This window comes from Heteronotia binoei, chromosome 12, assembly GCF_032191835.1.
Source record: "Heteronotia binoei isolate CCM8104 ecotype False Entrance Well chromosome 12, APGP_CSIRO_Hbin_v1, whole genome shotgun sequence".
Taxonomy (NCBI): domain Eukaryota; kingdom Metazoa; phylum Chordata; class Lepidosauria; order Squamata; family Gekkonidae; genus Heteronotia; species Heteronotia binoei.
In genome coordinates, this window is record NC_083234.1 from 71,328,854 (window position 1) to 71,347,532 (window position 18,679).

General features: G+C 44.6%; 1 protein-coding gene across 2 annotated transcripts in view; it reads right to left on the bottom strand.

Moving 5' to 3' along the window:
- Positions 1–18,679, bottom strand: part of MED27 (mediator complex subunit 27) — a 254,777-nt gene that overhangs the window by 120,324 nt on the left and 115,774 nt on the right. For both annotated transcript variants that reach the window (XM_060250725.1, XM_060250726.1), the window contains exon 3: positions 15,046–15,176. In XM_060250725.1, coding sequence (XP_060106708.1) covers positions 15,046–15,176 — 131 coding nt within the window. The remainder of the gene's footprint in view (positions 1–15,045; positions 15,177–18,679) is intronic.

Consider the following 18,679-nt stretch of genomic DNA (forward strand, 5'->3'; position numbering starts at 1 on the left):
ATTTGCTACCGATGACTGTAAACTTCAACAGCTTGTCAGAAACTCCTCTCCCTTTAATCTGGCTTGATCAGTGGTGGCCCTTTAAAAATCCCTTTGTAAAAAAAAATGCGGCAGTGCAGTATGTGAAGAGAAGTATAAAAATGAAATTTGAGTACAGCTGAAGAAAAAAAAATCAGTGTTACTCTGAAACAAGGAAAAGAAGATTAGAAGAATCTCTGGCTTCAAAAAAACCCAACACCTTGGATTTTTTTTCCTAAGGAGATTAATTGCAGCCTAAACAAAAGAAATAAATCAGTGAATCCAGCAAAGTAATAAAAGCACACAAAGCTATCATGTGGAGCAACAAAACATTAAAAAGCTGCCAGTGGAACAACAGTTGGAACAGACAGAAGGGCAGTTCCAAAAGCCCATCACCCGGCCAGGTTTGCAATTGGAATAAAGAAGAAGATGAAGATATTGGATTTATATCCCACCCTGTACTCTGAATCTGGCACAGTAAAGGTAGTTTAATATTACAGCAGAGATTGTATCGCAGCAAAGGGTCGGCCGACGGAATGGAACGTCCGATAGAGCAGGACGCCCGCTGTCTCAACTAAAGGCCTGGCGGAATAGCTTTGGTCCTCACAACTGGAGATGTTGGGGATTGAACCTGGGACCTTTACGTAGACGGTTCTGAGCTTCTTGGGAGAAAGGCTGGAAGCATATAAAACGAGAAAGAGCACAGGCAGCAGAGATACACTGAAGAGACTTCCAGCCTGACCTCCAACCAAAGGTTTGCAGAACAACATCCAAAAACAGCCCACAGAAAACCACACGTTCAGACAATTCCACAAAGGTCAATATAATGATCGTCAGCCACACTTCATGAAAACAACAACACCCTACCCAGAGAGAGGGGAATAACATAGCAATATTCACCAGAAGTTCGAGTGTAAAGCCTGAGCCTGGCACTGAAAGCTAGATAGACCAGGCATCAGGAAAGCATCTGTAAGGAATGAGCTCCACAGCTGGAGAGCCTCTGCAGAAAAAGCCTTGTCATGGGGAGCCACCCGTCTTCCCTCTCATAATAGCAGCACCTAAAGCAGGGCTTCCATCAAAGAGTTTAGCACTCTGGCAGGTTCACGTGGGAGCAAGCGGCTTCTGTCTGTACTCATTAAATGCCCCCAGGCTATTCAAGGCTTTAAAGAGCATAGCCCAGCACTATGAACTGAACCTGGAAGTAGGCAGGTAACCTATGAAACTTAAATCACTTCTCCAAACCAAGCCAGCTGGCAGCCTGGAGAATGCATTTAAAGTTAAAAGTTGTTTTCTTCCCACGTCTTCCTCCCTCCAGCTGTTTGTCTGCCTTCCTTCTTTAGAATGCAAGAGAAGTCATGTTGAATCAGGCAGTGTGGCCTAATATACAAATGAGTTCCTGCTGGGCTTTTTCTACAAAAAAAAAGCTCTGGTAGCAAGCGTCTAAATAAATTGTTTTCAGAGGCAGCCTCGTGGAAAGGTCACTGCAGTTGACCACTGTGGGTGTGATCAAGGCAACGGCATGTCCATGGTCTAATCCAGCCTCTAAAAGAAAAGGCCACGGTTGCTGAGTGAGCCAATGTTGGGCAAAGGTATGCTACATGATGCATCTGAGATCTGGGCCTCCAACTACAGACGTGGGAAATAATAGCTGTAGTGGCTTCAGGAGGAGTTAGAGCTGAATGAAGGTGGCCCAAACCTTCTAAGATATCATTGCTAATGAGTTGCTGGAGGCTTTTGGTAGGGCAGCCTCTGCTTCCATGTCTGTCAGCCGCCCTGAGCCCGCCCCGGCGGGGAGGGCGGGATATAAAAATAAAATATTATTATTATTATTATTATTATTCAGGCACCACCAGGAGTCCGTGCAACATTTAGCCAACTACACTAAGGATGGCAAACTCCCAGGCTCCCTGGGTTGCCAATGAGACATATTAATTTATCAATCTATTATTTGATTATAGTACAAAAGGCAATTCAATGAACAGAACTTAATTCCAGCTGCAGAAAGCACTACCAGTTTTTCCATCAGAGAAGTTGAAAAAAAAAAAAGGTCTTGAAGGGGAAAGGGGAGGGGGAACCTTTCCCTTCCTAGATGTTTCCATTTTTCCTCCAGGCCTTCATATCTCTATGCATGCTGCATCAGAAGCAGAAGATGGACCACTGGTTTGATCCAGCAGGGCTCCTCTGATGTTTTTATATGAATTCTCAGGGCTTTTTTGGTAGAAAAAGCCCGGCAGGAACTCATTTGCACATTAGGCCACACCCTCTGGCACCAAGCCAGCTGGAACTCCATTCCTGAGGATTCCTGCTCAAAAAAAGCCTTGTGAATTGTGCCTCTCCGCCCCACCCCTGCCCAAAATGCCATTCCATACAAAAGAGTGCTCTTGAAACTGTTCTCAGTATCAACAGCAGTTTGCCTTCACAGGTGCTTCCCCACTCCACCTCTGCAAAAAAAAAAATTGGGGGGGGGGGTGATATCTGATGCTAGTTTCAGTCTAAACACAGATTTACAGGTATCCACTATACAGTGTTGGCTGGTCCAGACAGCCTGATCTTGTCTCAGACGTAAAATAGGATCAGCTCCGGTTCGTATTTGGATGGAAGACCACTGAGGAAGTCCAGGGTAGCTAGGCAGACGCAGGGAATGGCAATCCACTTCTGTTCTTCCCTTGACTGATGGAGTTTGTCGTAAGTCAGCTGCAACTTGACAACACTTTCCACCATTACTGCGCTATACAGACCATGCACTTACACACAGATATCATCCCCTGCCCCATACATGCATACTCAAAAGGTAGAACAAAGTAGGAGTCAAGTTGCGCCTTTAAGACCAACCAAGTTTTATTCAGAATTCAGTAAATGTCATCAACTAGAGAATTCAGACCACCTGAAAAATCTATTACCCTACAACGGAAAGCCCAACGGTATGAGACGCTCATCCTCGTTTTCAAGCAATTATTTGATTTTCGCTCTTGTTCCATTTTTCTTGTCATCCTGATAGAGAACAATGAGCAAAACTTTGTTGGTCTTAAGGTGAAACTTGACTCCTACTTTGTTCTATTGCTTCCAACCAACACGGCTACCCACATGGATCTACACTGAAAAGATGTACAACATCTATCAGCCACTGCACGGGTGACACTAATGGCAGAAGCCAACGTCTGGCTCGACTATTCCACAGCTGGAAATCCATAGGCTACCTGTCCCCCACCTCAATTGCCTATGAGACAAAAGTAGCCCAAGGCAGAGAAGGCTGCAGGTGAGAGTGGCACCATCTCATGTGTCAAGACTCGGGGGGAAGGGGAGGTCTTATCAATTGCTGCCACCACTCTGGGTTAAGGGTTCCCCTTGAGAAGGCCCAGAGTTCCTTCCCAAGCCCTTCAGGCCTCCTGTAGCTTAGGCCAAATAATCGGCGTTGAGGACCAGGCAGAGTGAACAACAAAAAAAGGTTTATTTTAACGTCAGTGCAATATTAACAACAAGGTGCATAAACCAGAAAAAGGGTGGAGGGAAACTAACCAAATGCCAGAACGCGTCTGAACTTACTGTCCCTAACTGTCGCAGTCAGACCTGGGCCTACTCACCCTACCTCACAGGGTGAGGATCTCTCCCTGGTAGCAGCACTTCCTCAGCTCTGTCTCCTAGGAAAAGAACACCCTCTTCCTGGGCTTGGTCTTTATATAATCTCTTCCCAGGCCCCACCCCTCTCTGGGTCTGTTTCCCTCCAAAATCCTTGCAACCCAATCAGAGGGGCAGAGGGGATCCTGGGAGATGTAGGCTTTTCCCAGTAACTCCTAAGCAGGTTTCTCTAGGCCTGCAGGCCTCGCTAGGCCCAGGATCATGATATCATGGCTTGGGGCACACTTGCCAAAACGTTTGGCCATCACTGCTGCAGAGGATTCTAGAGAGATTCCCATCCTCTGTGGAATCTGTGAAAGGTGAACTTCAGTAGATAAAATAGTGCTGATGCTACCACTGACACAGTCTCTCTTTCTCTTGCTCTCTCTTTTTAAATTAAAGGCGTGATCTTTGTCAGTTGAAATCTACACTAGCTACACAGGGTAAATGCTGATTACTAACCGCTCTCAAACTCTAATCAACTTCCTTCCTGGAAGCTGCAGCAGAAAGAGCAAAACCAAGCCCCCGGCACGTGTGCAGTTTTTCACTTCACTGTGCTACCAAGGTTAAGCCGCTATAACAGCCCAGCCGGCGCAACCTGCGATGGCATCGCTGCATCGGCAGCTCCGTTGTGTAAAAACCAGCTCCACAAAGTCTCGCCAAAGGGCTACGAGCTGATTCAGTTACAGCACAATCAGAAGACAGTAATTATTACTGCCCTGATTGGAAATGGGGACTTTAGAAATTGCTGGGAACAGGAACTTAACTGGGGACCATAACAGCCCCACAAATGCCACCTGCCTCTCTCTCTGTGGACATATGGACATATGAAGCTGCCTTATACTGAATCAGACCCTCGGTCCATCAAAGTCAGTATTGTCTACTCAGACTGGCAGCGGCTCTCCAGGGTCTCAAGCTGAGGTTTTTCACACCTATTTGCCTGGACCCTTTTTTGGAGATGCCAGGGATTGAACCTGGGACCTTCTGCTTACCAAGCAGATGCCCTACCACTGAGCCACCGTCCCTCCCCTATTCCATGGCTTGCCCAGTTCTCATAACTTTTCCCGATTCTTTTGCTTTTGCAGGGGCATGCACAAATTGAATCAAAGTTGGTGTTAAATTCTTGTAACCACATCGCAAGACTAAATGCTGGGAAGATACACTTTTAGCAGCTATAGCGCCTTTGGAGCCGTACCAGTTTTTACACTTCCTACTTTAGCAACCTGGCAAAAAGAAATACTAAAGCAATACTGTGATAAAATCGGAACGAGCAAGTCTCTCGTATCGAAAGTTATTGGAAAATGATCTCTTCCTGATTAATGCAATTCCCATCATATACAAAAAGGTATCTCCGTGTTTGAGAATGCACATAGTATTTTAATCTTTAATTATATTAACTCTTCTAGGGTGAAGCACTAGCCCGGGTCTCAGGATTATTTCTTTATTGCATATCATCTCTGTGGTATTTAATGAATATTGTAACTTAATACAGCACTTGCCAGCAGGGGGAACAGCCAAACTCTGTGTAATTCAGAGGAAATTTGGAACAGTGGAAGTTATCGCTGCAGATTTAGTGTCTCACTCTCTGGAAAAGTTTTTATTTTCATTTCCTAAGGATTAACCTACCATATTCTGGCAGGACAGTAAGGATCAATGCGCTCTTTGCTTCTGTAACCGGGACACCAAGATGTCCATTTTATTTCCTTGACATTTTATATACAAGAATGCTCAATACCAGCCAAATTAAAACACGACACAAGGTAAAATGCTGCAGCTTATTCTGTGGCAGGGGTGGCCAAACTGCAGCTTGGGAGCCATATGTGGCTCTTTCATAGATATTGTGTGGCTCTCAAAGCCCCCACCGTCCTGCTGGCCACCTTGGAGAAGACATTTGTCTCCTTAAATCACTTCTCAAAGTGAAACCAGCAAGCAGCTTGGAGAATGCATTTAAAATTGCATTTGCTACCTTTCCGCCTCCACCTCCCTCCTCCCAACTATTTTCCTTCCTTCCTTCCACCCTCCCTGCAGCTTTCAAACATCTGACATTCACATATTGCGGCTCTCAAACATCTGACTTTCACGTATTGCAGCTCTCAAACACCTGATGTTTATTCTATATGGCTCTTACATTAAGCAAGTTTGACCACCCCTGTTCTGCTTAGAACATTTTATCTGCTTAGAAAATTTCTACGTTGTCTGTCCAGAGAACCTCCTCAAGGTGGTAGCTTGCTTTTCAGAAATTAAATTTTAATTTAATGTCAAGAAATCAAGCACAATAGTCTGATCATCAACTGTAGGTACTTTACGGGTGTTATTCACTGTAATCTTTTACATGTACATATAGTTGGGGGGGGGGGTTGCAGGGGGGGCCTGCCTTGTTGGGTATTTGTTGAGAGCTGCCCTGGGTCTCGTTTGGGAGTGCTGGGGTCAAAATTAAAGACTATTTTAGTTACGAAGGTCTTAATTCTCAGAGGTCTCGGTCAGATTTGGCTTTGCATTTGAAGAAGATGATGAAGAATTGCAAATTTATACCCTGCCCTTCTCTCTGAATCAGAGACTCAGAGCAGCTTACAATCTCCTATATGTTCTCCCCCCACAACAGACACCCTGTGAGGTGGGTGGGGCTGAGAGGGCTCTCACAGCAGCTGCCCTTTCAAGAACAACCTCTGCCAGAGCTATGGCTAACCCAAGGCCATTCCAGCAGCTGCAAGTGGAGGAGTGGGGAATCAAACCCGGTTCTCCCAGATAAGAGTCCACACACTTAACCACTACACCAAACTGGCTCTCTTGGATAAGGAAATAATATCCATCCAAGAGAGAACACTGTGGAAGTGTCTGGCCTTTGCAGTCTCTCCTGCATTGTGCAGAGGGTTGGGACTAGGTGGCCCTGGAGGTCCCTTCCAACTCTATGATTCTATGAAAGGCAAAAAGAGAAGCTGCCCAGGGAACTCAGAGCATCAAAGGTCCTTAGACTGCCTGGGAGAGGTCTGCAGCTTTCTCTTGTGCATCATACCTTGAGTAGGCTTGCAGGAAGATGCTCAATATTTGCAGAAAGTAAATAGATGCTTCTGATTTCAACTACGACGACTCGTAGACAGCAAAGGAGCAAATGCCTCCCTCCAGAGAATCAGATTCAAGATCTACTGTCAGTTAAGGATCTGTATTGGGAAAGCTTACAGGCTTGACTCCATGTAAAAATCCATCTTCATGCACTTACTACTAAATTATTTAAATCCAAAATAATTGACGATTGGGCGGGAGGCTCATTCTAATGCCATTTCCATACTGGGAAGCCATCATGCCAACCATCTCCTTGGCATATGCCACTTTTTTTCTCAACTGCACAGGTCAGGCTGTTACTTTGCGAGTGCAGGAAGGACTTCCGAACTGCAGGACTGGGCTGCTGGTTCTCAAAAAGGTAACAGAAGTGGTAAATACACACACAGACAATACTGAAACTCCTGCGGCAGGGTGAAATGACTCGACGGGAAGGGGAGGGGTGCTCCTCTTCCTTTACCAATCCCTTCCCAAAAATTTATTTAGGCCCCCCTCAGTAAATCAAGTCATCAGCTGGAGAATTCGGACCACCTGAAAAATCTATTACCCTACAACGGAGAGCCCAAAGGTATGAAAAGCTCATCCCCGCTTTCAAGCAATTATTTTATTTTCGCCCTTGTTCCATTTTTCTTGTCATTCTGATAGAGAGTAATGAGCAAATTGGAGATTACAGAGAAACCACTAACAAAGTTACACGACCCGCTGCGCCGACTCTTCAGCCCGGACTCCGGAACATTCCCATTAATGGTAATCCCCCATCCTCCCTGAATGCTTGCCACTAAATGGAAGCGAGACAACCGACAGCGATCCCCTAGCCTTTGGAACTGCTTGTGCCACGCTCCAGTATTTTCAGCTGCTCCCTCCATCGGAACAGGGTAGCGGCTCAGAGTTTTTGCAAGTGAAGCTTCCAAACAGCTACTTTGTGCAGTTTAGAAAGGTACAAAAGCACAAAGTTTGGAAGAACTCTTGAGGCCAATTTCACAAGAAAAAAACATCAGCTTCAGATGCACCACATTCCCAGAGCTCATCTAGAGACACAGGTCAGGTGGCATCCAGAATTCGGAGAACCGGGGCTCTTCTTCTGTGTGACTTCTGCAGAAGGGGCCCCAGCATTTGAAAAAGAAGGCTGTAGATTTATACCCCGTCGTTCTCTATGAATCAGAGTCTCAGAGCAGCTTCTTCTTCCCCCACAACAGACACCTTGTGAGGTGGGTGGGGCTGAGAGAGCTCTTACCGCAGCTGCCCTTTCAAAGACAACTCCTACAAGAGCTATGGCTGACCCAAAGCCATTCCAGCAGCTGCAAGTAGAGGAGTGGGGGAATCAAACCCAATTCTCCCAGATAAGAGTCCACACACTTAACCATTACACCAAACAATTTGCTCCCACTTTCTGCGTGGGGAAGGACCCGAAAAGGAAATTTGGTACATACAAACTGTTGAATACATGTAACAAGCAGCCATGTTTTCTTGTTAAAAGAACAAGCCTCAGAAATCGTTAAGACTTCCATTTTCCCTCTCTCTCTCCTCCTTCCACTCTAGCTCAGATGTTAATCACTTTTATATTAATCCCCTACTGTGGGGCACTTTCTTCTCCCACTATACATTTTATGGCTTCTTAGAAAACACTGGTCTCGTAGATGCAGAAGCACTCAGGGACAGAGGAAATGCCCTATGAAGCTGAGAACCACCTCCGCAGCACCTGGAGAGAAGCGTGCAAGGAGCAAAGGCGTGCGATCCAAGACCCGGTTTGATCACAAGAGAACAAGCATGCAAGTCAGACAAAACAAACTATGGCTTTTCATGCCTGCGGGAGACGTTAATTTCCGGATTGTGCATGAGGATGGGACAGACGAGATGGGAGGACCAGTGGACCCTGAGAATTCCAGGGCTCATTTTGATCATGACAAACCATGGTTTGTTATGTGTGAATGCAGGCACATTTCCTTCCCCTCATTAAAAAGAAGGGATGAGTCATTCCAGCTCTGAGAAAGTCACTTTTGAAAGGGCTGGGAACAAAGAGCTTTGCTATGGGATAATTTGGCAACTGAGCCCTGTGCTTTTCTCCCCAATTAAGAGATCAGAATCTTCCATTTAGGTAAAAGGGGGTGACACAGCCAGGAAATGTGTATTAGAAATGGCTTCTCCCCAGAATTTTGTTCTCAGGTTGCAGCTGAAGTCCTTGAGTGAACCTGGAGATGCCAAATCAAAGCCAAATTCCGTTTCTAAATCACTTTTCTTCCACGGATAACATATTAAAAATAGATTTAAGACAATGTAACAAGAACATAGCTTGGGAAAAGCAACTGAATGAGCTACATCTACCTAACAGGAAGCGAGAGCTAAAAGTTTAATAAAAGCGTTGCCCAAACACATGTAGGGAGAGTTTATTTTGTTGTAAATCTTAAAACAAGAATGGACCAACGCTTTTTAGGGGGGGAAATCTGCCATACAAGTTGCTAAAAATAGAACAGTAATAGCACGGACCCATGCTTGACCAGGTAAAAGAAGCCCTCAAATGAGGATGACTTTGAACACACAAACCACACCATCGTAATACTCAAGCATTAAGGCAGGGTTTTTCTTTTTCTTTCTTTTTTTAACAAGAACGCACAGGAACGCAGTTCCGGCTAGCTTGGCGTTAGGGGTGTGTGGCCTGATATGCAAATGAGTCCCTGCTGGGCTTTTTATAAACAAAAAAACAAAAAACCCTGCACAAAACAATGGCGATGTCAGGGGATGTGGCCTAATATGCAAATGAGTTCCTGCTGGGATTTTTGTACAAAAATTGTACAATATTATAGGCAATATAATTCCAACTGACTGAAGAAGACAAGTATAAATACTTGCCAAATTAATGACGTTTTGAAGTATTTACGGCATGCAAGAGGGCTCACAGAATGAAGCCATGCATTATATCACATAAAATTGATTCCATTCTCTAAATCCTACAAGATTTGAACTATGGTTTGAACTTTTAACTGGGAATACATTTCTGTACTTAAGTCAGAAATTAAACTAAGTCAATAAAGTTATTAGTATAACCAGTTTGGCTAGTCTCCCTTCTCACAAAAAACCCCTGTGGCAGTCATCTATGGATGAAGGAGGTGGGCTTCCTGGTATGGAGGGAATTCAAGCAGACAAATGGCTACTGACTAACCAGCAAGAGAAGCAGACAGTTCTTCAGCTGCCCATAATAATATCCCAATGACTTGATTCAAGTATCAACCAGGTCCCGAATAAGGAAACCTAACTACAGTTTCAAGGAGATACGTGAATTCATCAACCATAGTTTGCAGCAGGACAGCAAAGCAGGATCAGAAATCATGACCTGAAACAGATTTGGAATTCATGGCATTTGTGTGAACTTTAGATACTGTTGTCTACAAGGAAGGACCCAAATGTTACAAGGAACATTTCTATCTTTGTAACCACAGGCATTTTGAGGATTAGCTCCTCCAGGAGAACCTGGCCAAAGACTTGATTGGTGGCCACATTAAGGCTGTGAACGATCAGTGGAAAAATGGTATACCACAGGACTGAGGAATGGAAAAGCATACAAGCAGTTTTGTGGCCAGTCATGTTCTACTTCTATGGTGTACTCCAGGGGTTCCTCCCCAACCTTTTTGAGCCTGTGGGCACCTCTCATCTTTTGACACAGTAAGGTGGGCCCAGCCACAAAATGGCTGCCACAAAACAGGAGTGGAGTCAGTCACAAAATGGCTGTCATGGCTTACTTTCAGTCACACAGTGAAGATCCTTGTGCCGTGTGGCAGCTGCTGATAGAGCGATACTTTTAAAAATCTGAACTGTCAATCAAATAGCCAGGAAAAATCCCATGTGGCCCCACCCACATTCTAAAAACACAATGAGTACCATGGGGCAAAGGCTGAGGACCCCTGGTGTTCTCAGTCACCTGTGAACCTCCTCACACAAGTGTTTTCTGATGTTTCCAACAGCTGTCTAAAGTGCCTAACCACTGCCTGGAAAACCCAGCAATACAGCAACATATCTCCCTGCGAGAATGACTTGCAAGCTAACCCTGCCACTTCATGAAGGATCCGGAACACGCTCGTGACTCTACTGAAAATATTCCCAGTTCTCATGCCCAATAAGAACTGAAGATAAAAGTATATTACATTCAGTTCCTGCACTGGAACCAGGAAAGTGTGCAGGTTCTGTTAAAAACACAGGATTCTTCATCAGAATCAAATTATCAAAGCCGCAAACCAATGCTTTCGACATCCCAGCGTTGTACGTTCAACACACTGGTATCTAGTTTCTGAAACAAAACAGATAAAATGCTCTTTTGAACTGTGATGGCAGTCGAAAATCAATGCCACCCATTTTATGACTTACTTCATAATTAGGTGGACTTTAAAATCTTGGTTATTGTGTCGCCACAACTATGCAGCTCCTTTACTCAGGAGAGCTACTCTCTGACAGCACTTGTCTTGGAAGGCCAACTGTTAATAGGAAGGAGTGCTTCACAAAGTTTATTTTAGATGGGTTTTTTATTTTTGAAGCTTACAATCCACCCCAAAAAAGACAATGAAACATTTCAATAAAAGTAGTCCCCCCAAATAATGTTGATAAATAAATGCAGATAATTAAGAATGTTCCCTGGTCAAATCAACTTTAAGTCAACCAGAGACACACAACATAGGTACATTTCGGATATGGTCAGACGTGCGTTTACACGTCTGTCATATTTTAAGTGCACATCTAGGCAGCAACATCTGGTAATGGTTGTTGAGTCACAGGCAACCCGTCTTGCCCTGACTTTGTTCCAAAGTAATCTGACAGCACACAAAATCCGGTCCAAAATGCTTGATGATGGGATATGAAACTATTTTCCATGTTTGATCAACCCCACATTATTATGCTGCCACAACTGGTGTTTGGTGCCATTTGGAAGAAAAATATTAACAATGCACACGTAAACACATATTTGACGAAATGCAACAGAGGCATGCTGTTGTCTTGAGCAGCGCTAGAAAAGCATTTCGAACAACCACAAAAGCTTTCACTAATTTTGGGGGGTTGAAATTACGGCGTTTCCAAGTCATCGACCAGTCCTCATGAAAAGAAAATAATCCCTACGTGCGTGAGACAATCGGCGTTGATACAGCTCTGCATGGTCCTTTGAGTTGTTTTTTGTGCACCTGCGCAAAGGATTAAACACGCACACACACTGGGCCGGACCGTCTGTTCATTCAATGATGGGACAAGCTCACGGCAAAGCAGATGATGGTTGGGGTGTGTGATCGAACAACTGTGTTTAGAATAAGAATGGACTAAATCAGGCACCTTGCTGATGGGTTTCATGGTGCATCTAACCATAGCCTTATATACTTTGATCTGATCTGTGATCAGTGTTAGAAGGGACAGTATATTTTAACTGTTTCTGTAATATCTCCTGAGAACTGGTACTACAGCTATTACCAAGTCCACTAAAGCTCCCTCAGTTGTCAGCAAGCTGTACTGTTTCCCAAACATTAAGTCACATGTCATCGTGACTCAGGCAGCCATGGGATATCAACATTTCCAGGGCTAGCAAATCAAGGCACCACCTTGCCCTGCTCTGAGTTACAACCTACCATATTTTATCTGTTTAAAATGTTTCTTAGCTGTCTTTTTTCCTTACAGAAGGCTCCAGACAGCATACAATGTATGTAAAACACCCCAAACACAATACATAAAAGTACATAAAAACCAAAATTGAAAATCACAATTTAGGACTGCTTTAATCAAATGCAGTCTTAAAAAACCATTCTGAGCTGCCGCCTAAAAGATGGAAAGGCGGGGGCAGGTGCACCTCTGCGGAGGATGTTCAATAATCGTGGGGCTGCTTCTGAAAAGGCCCTGTCTTGTGTACTCACCAAACAAGTTTTTTTGATGAGAGAGTCAGGAAGACGGGAATCCTTTCAGGTTGTAATTTAAAAATGTATAATCCTGCACTCAGGGTGTCCTATGCACAACTCAAACAATGAAAACATTTGGTCAAAGGTGCCCATTAAATGCTTATTAAAGTCCTGCCACTGTCAACACCATGTTCCTGGTCTCTTAATTTTGCTTTAGCCTGGTTTAGACTTGTGCTCGAAGCATCAACACTAACCAGGGTTAGCCAGGATTGTCCTCACAATAATTTGAATCTTGCTTTAAAATGTTGGCTTCAAGCCTTGGTCATGATGAATCCTGTTTAATACCAATCCAGATGCCATATAATGGCAGGTCGAAAACAAACTGCAGGAGGGAATGAAGACATTTTGCGTGTGTGGTGTGCAACATCAGTAACGCAACGCAGTGTCAGGAATCCCTCCTCTCCCACACAGGGCTTTCCTTAATTTCTCCCACGGTGGCGAGAAGAACAGAAGCATTAATGGACACGCTGCATTCCCTCCTTAAATTTTGAAGGGCTTGTGTCATGATCTGTGCTGTGCTGAGACAGAGGCCTAGGGAGCCTTTGTCTCAGTAGAAAGAGACAGCCTACAATCCCCAGAGTGCTTGGTGCTGGTTTCAGCCCATCAGCGCCCAAGCAGGCTCTGAGAAGAACTGTTTCAAAGCTCTTTCAGGAGACAGACGCTGTTCTTTCCTCCTGAGAGGTCAAGCAGGCAGGACAGCTGCTGTTAGGGGGAAGACCCTCACTCTGAGGGAGAGAGTGAGCAGGCCGAGGCCTGGGGCCTAACAAACTAGGGACAGTTAAATTCAGTTGCGTTAGGGACTTTATGTTTATTTTCCTTCACTCACGTTATTATATAGTTTTAAAGCACCTTATCTGTTCACTTCCCATTTATCGATTTTCCTGTTTAAAATAAACCTTTTTGTTGTTCTTTGGAAGGGGACTCTGGGCCTTCCCAAGGGATCCTAATTCCAAAGTGGTGGCAGCGTCAGGTGGCACCCCCATCTGGTTCATGACAGCTTGTATTACTTCAGAATTTCAGGAGTTTAGAAACATTGGTAAGAGAGATTCAAAAACTCATAGACCCTTTATGAAATACTAGAAAAAGAAATAAGGTCAGTGACATTTAAGAACATAAGAGAAGCCATGTTAGATCAGGCCAATGGCCCATCCAGTCCAACACTCTGTGTCACACAGTGGCAAAAAATTTTATATATACACACACACACACTGTGGCTAATAGCCACTGGTGGACCTCTGCTCCATATTTTTATCTAAACCCCTCTTGAAGGTGGCTATGCTTGTGGCCGCCACCACTTCCTGTGGCAGTGAATTCCACATGTTAATCACCCTTTACCTCATCCTTCCCCCCCCTCCAAAAAAAAAAGACCTTAAGTTATTGGTGCTGTACACAAGATGGATGCTGGTTATAGGAAACCCACATCAGTGACGTTGGGTTATACCTCAATTAACCTAGTTCTATAAAACAGGGTATTTCAGAAACAAGGATGTTCAGAGCACCATGTTAATGCCTTGGGTTTCACTTCTTCTTGTAATAATTTCCTTACGTATGTTACTAAATATTTCAGGAGGGTTATTAATTTATAAGGTTTATTGTGTGGGCTTCCAGTTGTTGTAAGTTGGGTTTTTTTGTTTTGTTTTTTTGCATCAACACTGGACCATCTAAATTGCTGACTGCTGGTGCCCTTACAGTTGCTGACTGCCAGCATAATTGCTTGCAACCTGTAGAAGGAGTATATTTAACATCACACAGAGAAAGAGAGGACTCTCTTTTTTTTTTGAGGGGTGGGGGGGAGAGATAGATTATCCAGAAGGAATATTGCCAAAAGTTCAGTTCGGAGTCTTTCATCTTGGATTTAAAAGGGGGGACCCTTCCAAGCACAGCTGGGAAATAAAAGCCAAAATCTGTGACCCAAATTGTGATTTAGGAGCTTGTGTATGCCCAGCAGAATTTTCTTCTGTCCGCAGAAAGTCCCCTAAGCAGCGGCTTCCCACGTAGCATCAAAGACACGGCTGGCCCTAGACTGTCTGGCATCCTAGGCAAGACTAACTTCTGCTGCCCCCTCCTTGCACTGATAATGTCACTGAGTCTCACGGGGGGCACCCAATTTGGTACCTCCAGAATCGCCTAGTTTGCCTAGTGGCAGGGCTTGCCCTGATCAGAGACGACCGCTTGACAAATGGAAACCCCAAGACTCCTTGGGCATGTGAAGGTACACTGGGTGATTCTGTGGCTTCAAGCCAGAAGATTCCTCCCCCTGCAGATCATTATCGATGCACTTTGGCAGAACACCAAGAGTGAATAGTCCATATGTGAGAATTCCCAAGTCGGTAGTTAACTGCAGTGCTCAAATATCTTCCGCCCTCCCCCCCCCACACACACTAAAAGCGTAGTTAAAAACTACTTTAAAAAAAAAACCACTTCCCCTACTTACTGAGGAGGGAGCACGAGGGTGGTGGGCTGAGCTTTCGGTCTTCGCTTGGCAGACATTCCCATCTGGTTCGCGGACCGTTTCAAGGACTGCTGATTCAGCAGGCCAGATGCCAATCCTGCGTGATACTGCAACTAGGAGGGGGAAAAAGGGCAAAGGGGAGTCAGCCAACAGACCATCGAAGGGCAGCGTTCTCCCTTTTTTTATCCCTTAGCAACATTTATAGTCAATTTGGTGTAGTGGTTGTGGGAGAACCAGGTTTGATTCCCCACTCCTCCACTTACACCTGCTGGAATGGCCTTGGGTTGGCCATTGCTTTGGCAGAGGTTGTCCTTGAAAGGGCAGCTTCTGTGAGAGCCCTCTCAGCCCCACCCACCTCACAGGGTGCCTGATGTGGGGGGAGAAGATATGGGAGATTGTAAGCCGCTCTGAGTCTCTGATTCAGAGAGAAGGGCGGGGTATAAATCTGCAATTCTTTTTCTTATACAATGCACACAACACATGACTAAGCCCCAAACCAAAAGTTTATTTTAACAGGAATGCACCTAGTCATGGGCTAAGCATTCTCTAATTGATGGTCTTGGGTGAACATCAATACTTTAAAATGCAACATTTTGGAGATGTTTAGCAAACTAGTTCCCCACAAGAAAATTACAGGATTTTCTTAACAAGTAAATTTGTGCCCATGACAGCTATCAACCACCAAGGAGATGCCCGTTTTGCATTTTGCTATTCCTTATCTGAACACATTCCACAGAGATTTTTAGCAAAAAGAAGTAGTGCTTTGTTGTACAAGGGGAGCTTGGTGAATGACAATTGTTTTATTGAACAAAAGCCACACCAGCCCTTACTAAACAGAGAATCACAATGGCTCACTTATTGCTTAAAGAACCTCTAGATGCTAGAAATGAAACCTATCTTAGCTGAAGTCATAACTCTCTCCCCTGCCCATCAAAAGATTTGGTATTACATCCTTGCAACTTACACAGGCAGTTTAAATTTACTGGATGTGGTCTATTTGCTCCAATTCCCTCTAGTTACATAAAAGTTTTATTGACTCCCGAGGAATGGGGCTGCTAGTTAACCAAGTAAGTTTATTTTGATGTACCTGCCCAAAGGAATCCACTGTTACCCACTGGGAGTTCCACAGCAACATCCCCTTTGCCTGGAGGGACACTCCCCCATCTCCCCTGAGCCACATAGCCATTCTACACAGCTAGCAGGTAAGTCAGCTGGCTACCTGGGAGCCCTCTGGCAGAGCTGGTTCACAGCAGCTCAAGGTAGGCTGATGGGTAAAACAGCGCCTGAGGATGATGTCATCAGGCAGCACCAGCTGTCAGAAAGCCAGCAACTCTCAGGGACATCAAGCTGATCAGTTAATTCCAGCAATAAAACCTGGCCCAATAGAGATGGGGGGGAGAAGAAGAAGAGGAACATAAGAACATAAGAGAAGCCATGTTGGATCAGGCCAACGGCCCATCCAGTCCAACACTCTGTGTCACACAGTGGCAAAAAAAATTATATATATATACACACACACTGTGGCTAATAGCCACTGATGGACCTGTGCTCCATATTTTTATCTAAACCCCTCTTGAAGGTGGCTATACTTGTGGCCGCCACCACCTCCTGTGGCAGTGAATTCCACATGTTAATCACCCTTTGGGTGAAGAAGTACTTCCTTTTATCCGTTTTAACCTGTCTGCTCAGCAATTTCATCGAATGCCCACGGGTTCTTGTATTGTGAGAAAGGGAGAAAAGTACTTCTTTCTCTACTTTCTCCATCCCATGCATTATCTTGTAAACCTCTATCATGTCACCCCGCAGTCGACGTTTCTCCAAGCTAAAGAGCCCCAAGCGTTTCAACCTTTCTTCATAGGGAAAGTGCTCCAGCCCTTTAATCATTCTAGTTGCCCTTTTCTGGACTTTCTCCAATACTATAATATCCTTTTTGAGGTGCAGCGACCAGAACTGCACACAGTACTCCAAATGAGACCGCACCATCGATTTATACAGGGGCATTATGATACTGGCTGATTTGTTTTCAATTCCCTTCCTAATAATTCCCAGCATGGCGTTGGCCTTTTTCATTGCGAACGCACACTGTCTTGACATTTTCAGTGAGTTATTTTCAGTGAGTGAACTGGTGATCACAAGATAGAACCTAACCAAAGAAGAACGTAAGAGAAGCCATGTTGGATCAGGCCAATGGCCCATCCAGTCCAACACTCTGTGTCACATAAGAACATAAGAGAAGCCATGTTGGATCAGGCCAATGGCCCATCCAGTCCAACACTCTGTGTCACATAAGAACATAAGAGAAGCCATGTTGGATCAGGCCAATGGCCCATCCAGTCCAACACTCTGTGTCACATAAGAACATAAGAGAAGCCATGTTGGATCAGGCCAATGGCCCATCCAGTCCAACACTCTGTGTCACATAAGAACATAAGAGAAGCCATGCTGGATCAGGCCAATGGCCCATCCAGTCCAACACTCTGTGTCACATAAGAACATAAGAGAAGCCATGCTGGATCAGGCCAATGGCCCATCCAGTCCAACACTCTGTGTCACATAAGAACATAAGAGAAGCCATGTTGGATCAGGCCAATGGCCCATCCAGTCCAACACTCTGTGTCACATAAGAACATAAGAGAAGCCATGCTGGATCAGGCCAATGGCCCATCCAGTCCAACACTCTGTGTCACATAAGAACATAAGAGAAGCCATGTTGGATCAGGCCAATGGCCCATCCAGTCCAACACTCTGTGTCACATAAGAACATAAGAGAAGCCATGTTGGATCAGGCCAATGGCCCATCCAGTCCAACACTCTGTGTCACACAGTGGCCAAAAATACCAGGCACCATCAGAAGGCCAGCAATTGTCAGAGGCATCAAGCTGATCAGCTGGAGAGACAGAAGTGTGGGTTGGAGCTGGAGGGCTTGTCCTCAAGGTGCTTCCAGTTAATGGAGCATTCTGGATAATCAAATGTTGGGTAACACTGTACTAGGTTGGATCCCAAGCATCCACTCCACTAATGGCCGTGCTTCTGCTGACTCTTGTATCTATGGAAGGTCCCTTGAGCCAAATTAAAATGCCACCATCAGCAGCTGCCAATCCAATGTAAATTGAAAAGGGAAGGTGGGAACAATGGAAAAAGAACACCTAGACTAGCTTCTCTGGAACTTCCAAAATACTGAATTATAGTGTTCCCAATAAGCTTAGGGTACAAACTAATCAGAGAAAATGTACTGCATCTCTGCTGCCATAATCAAATCAACAAGGCCAACTTCCTTTCAGTAAGTATTTCAGTTGCCAGGAGACAACAGAACCGATCCCTTCCTTGTGCTGCTCTATGCGAAATGATTAGTGGAACTGGACATCTTAAAGGTCTTCTAGTCGCAGTGTTGAGAAAGCCATGCCAATTGTAAGTCTACTTTCTGCCTACCAAAGCACATTTCCCCTCCTACAGCACTCAATATAAGGAAATTAGGGCTTGGTAATGTCCACTCCAAAGAAAATCAATCGACTGGTCAAGTTTCAGAACATTTTATGCAAGACAGAAAAGACCTCGATGGGTTATGTTAATTTTTAAGAGACACATTTACAATGAAATAAAATCATCATTAATTATA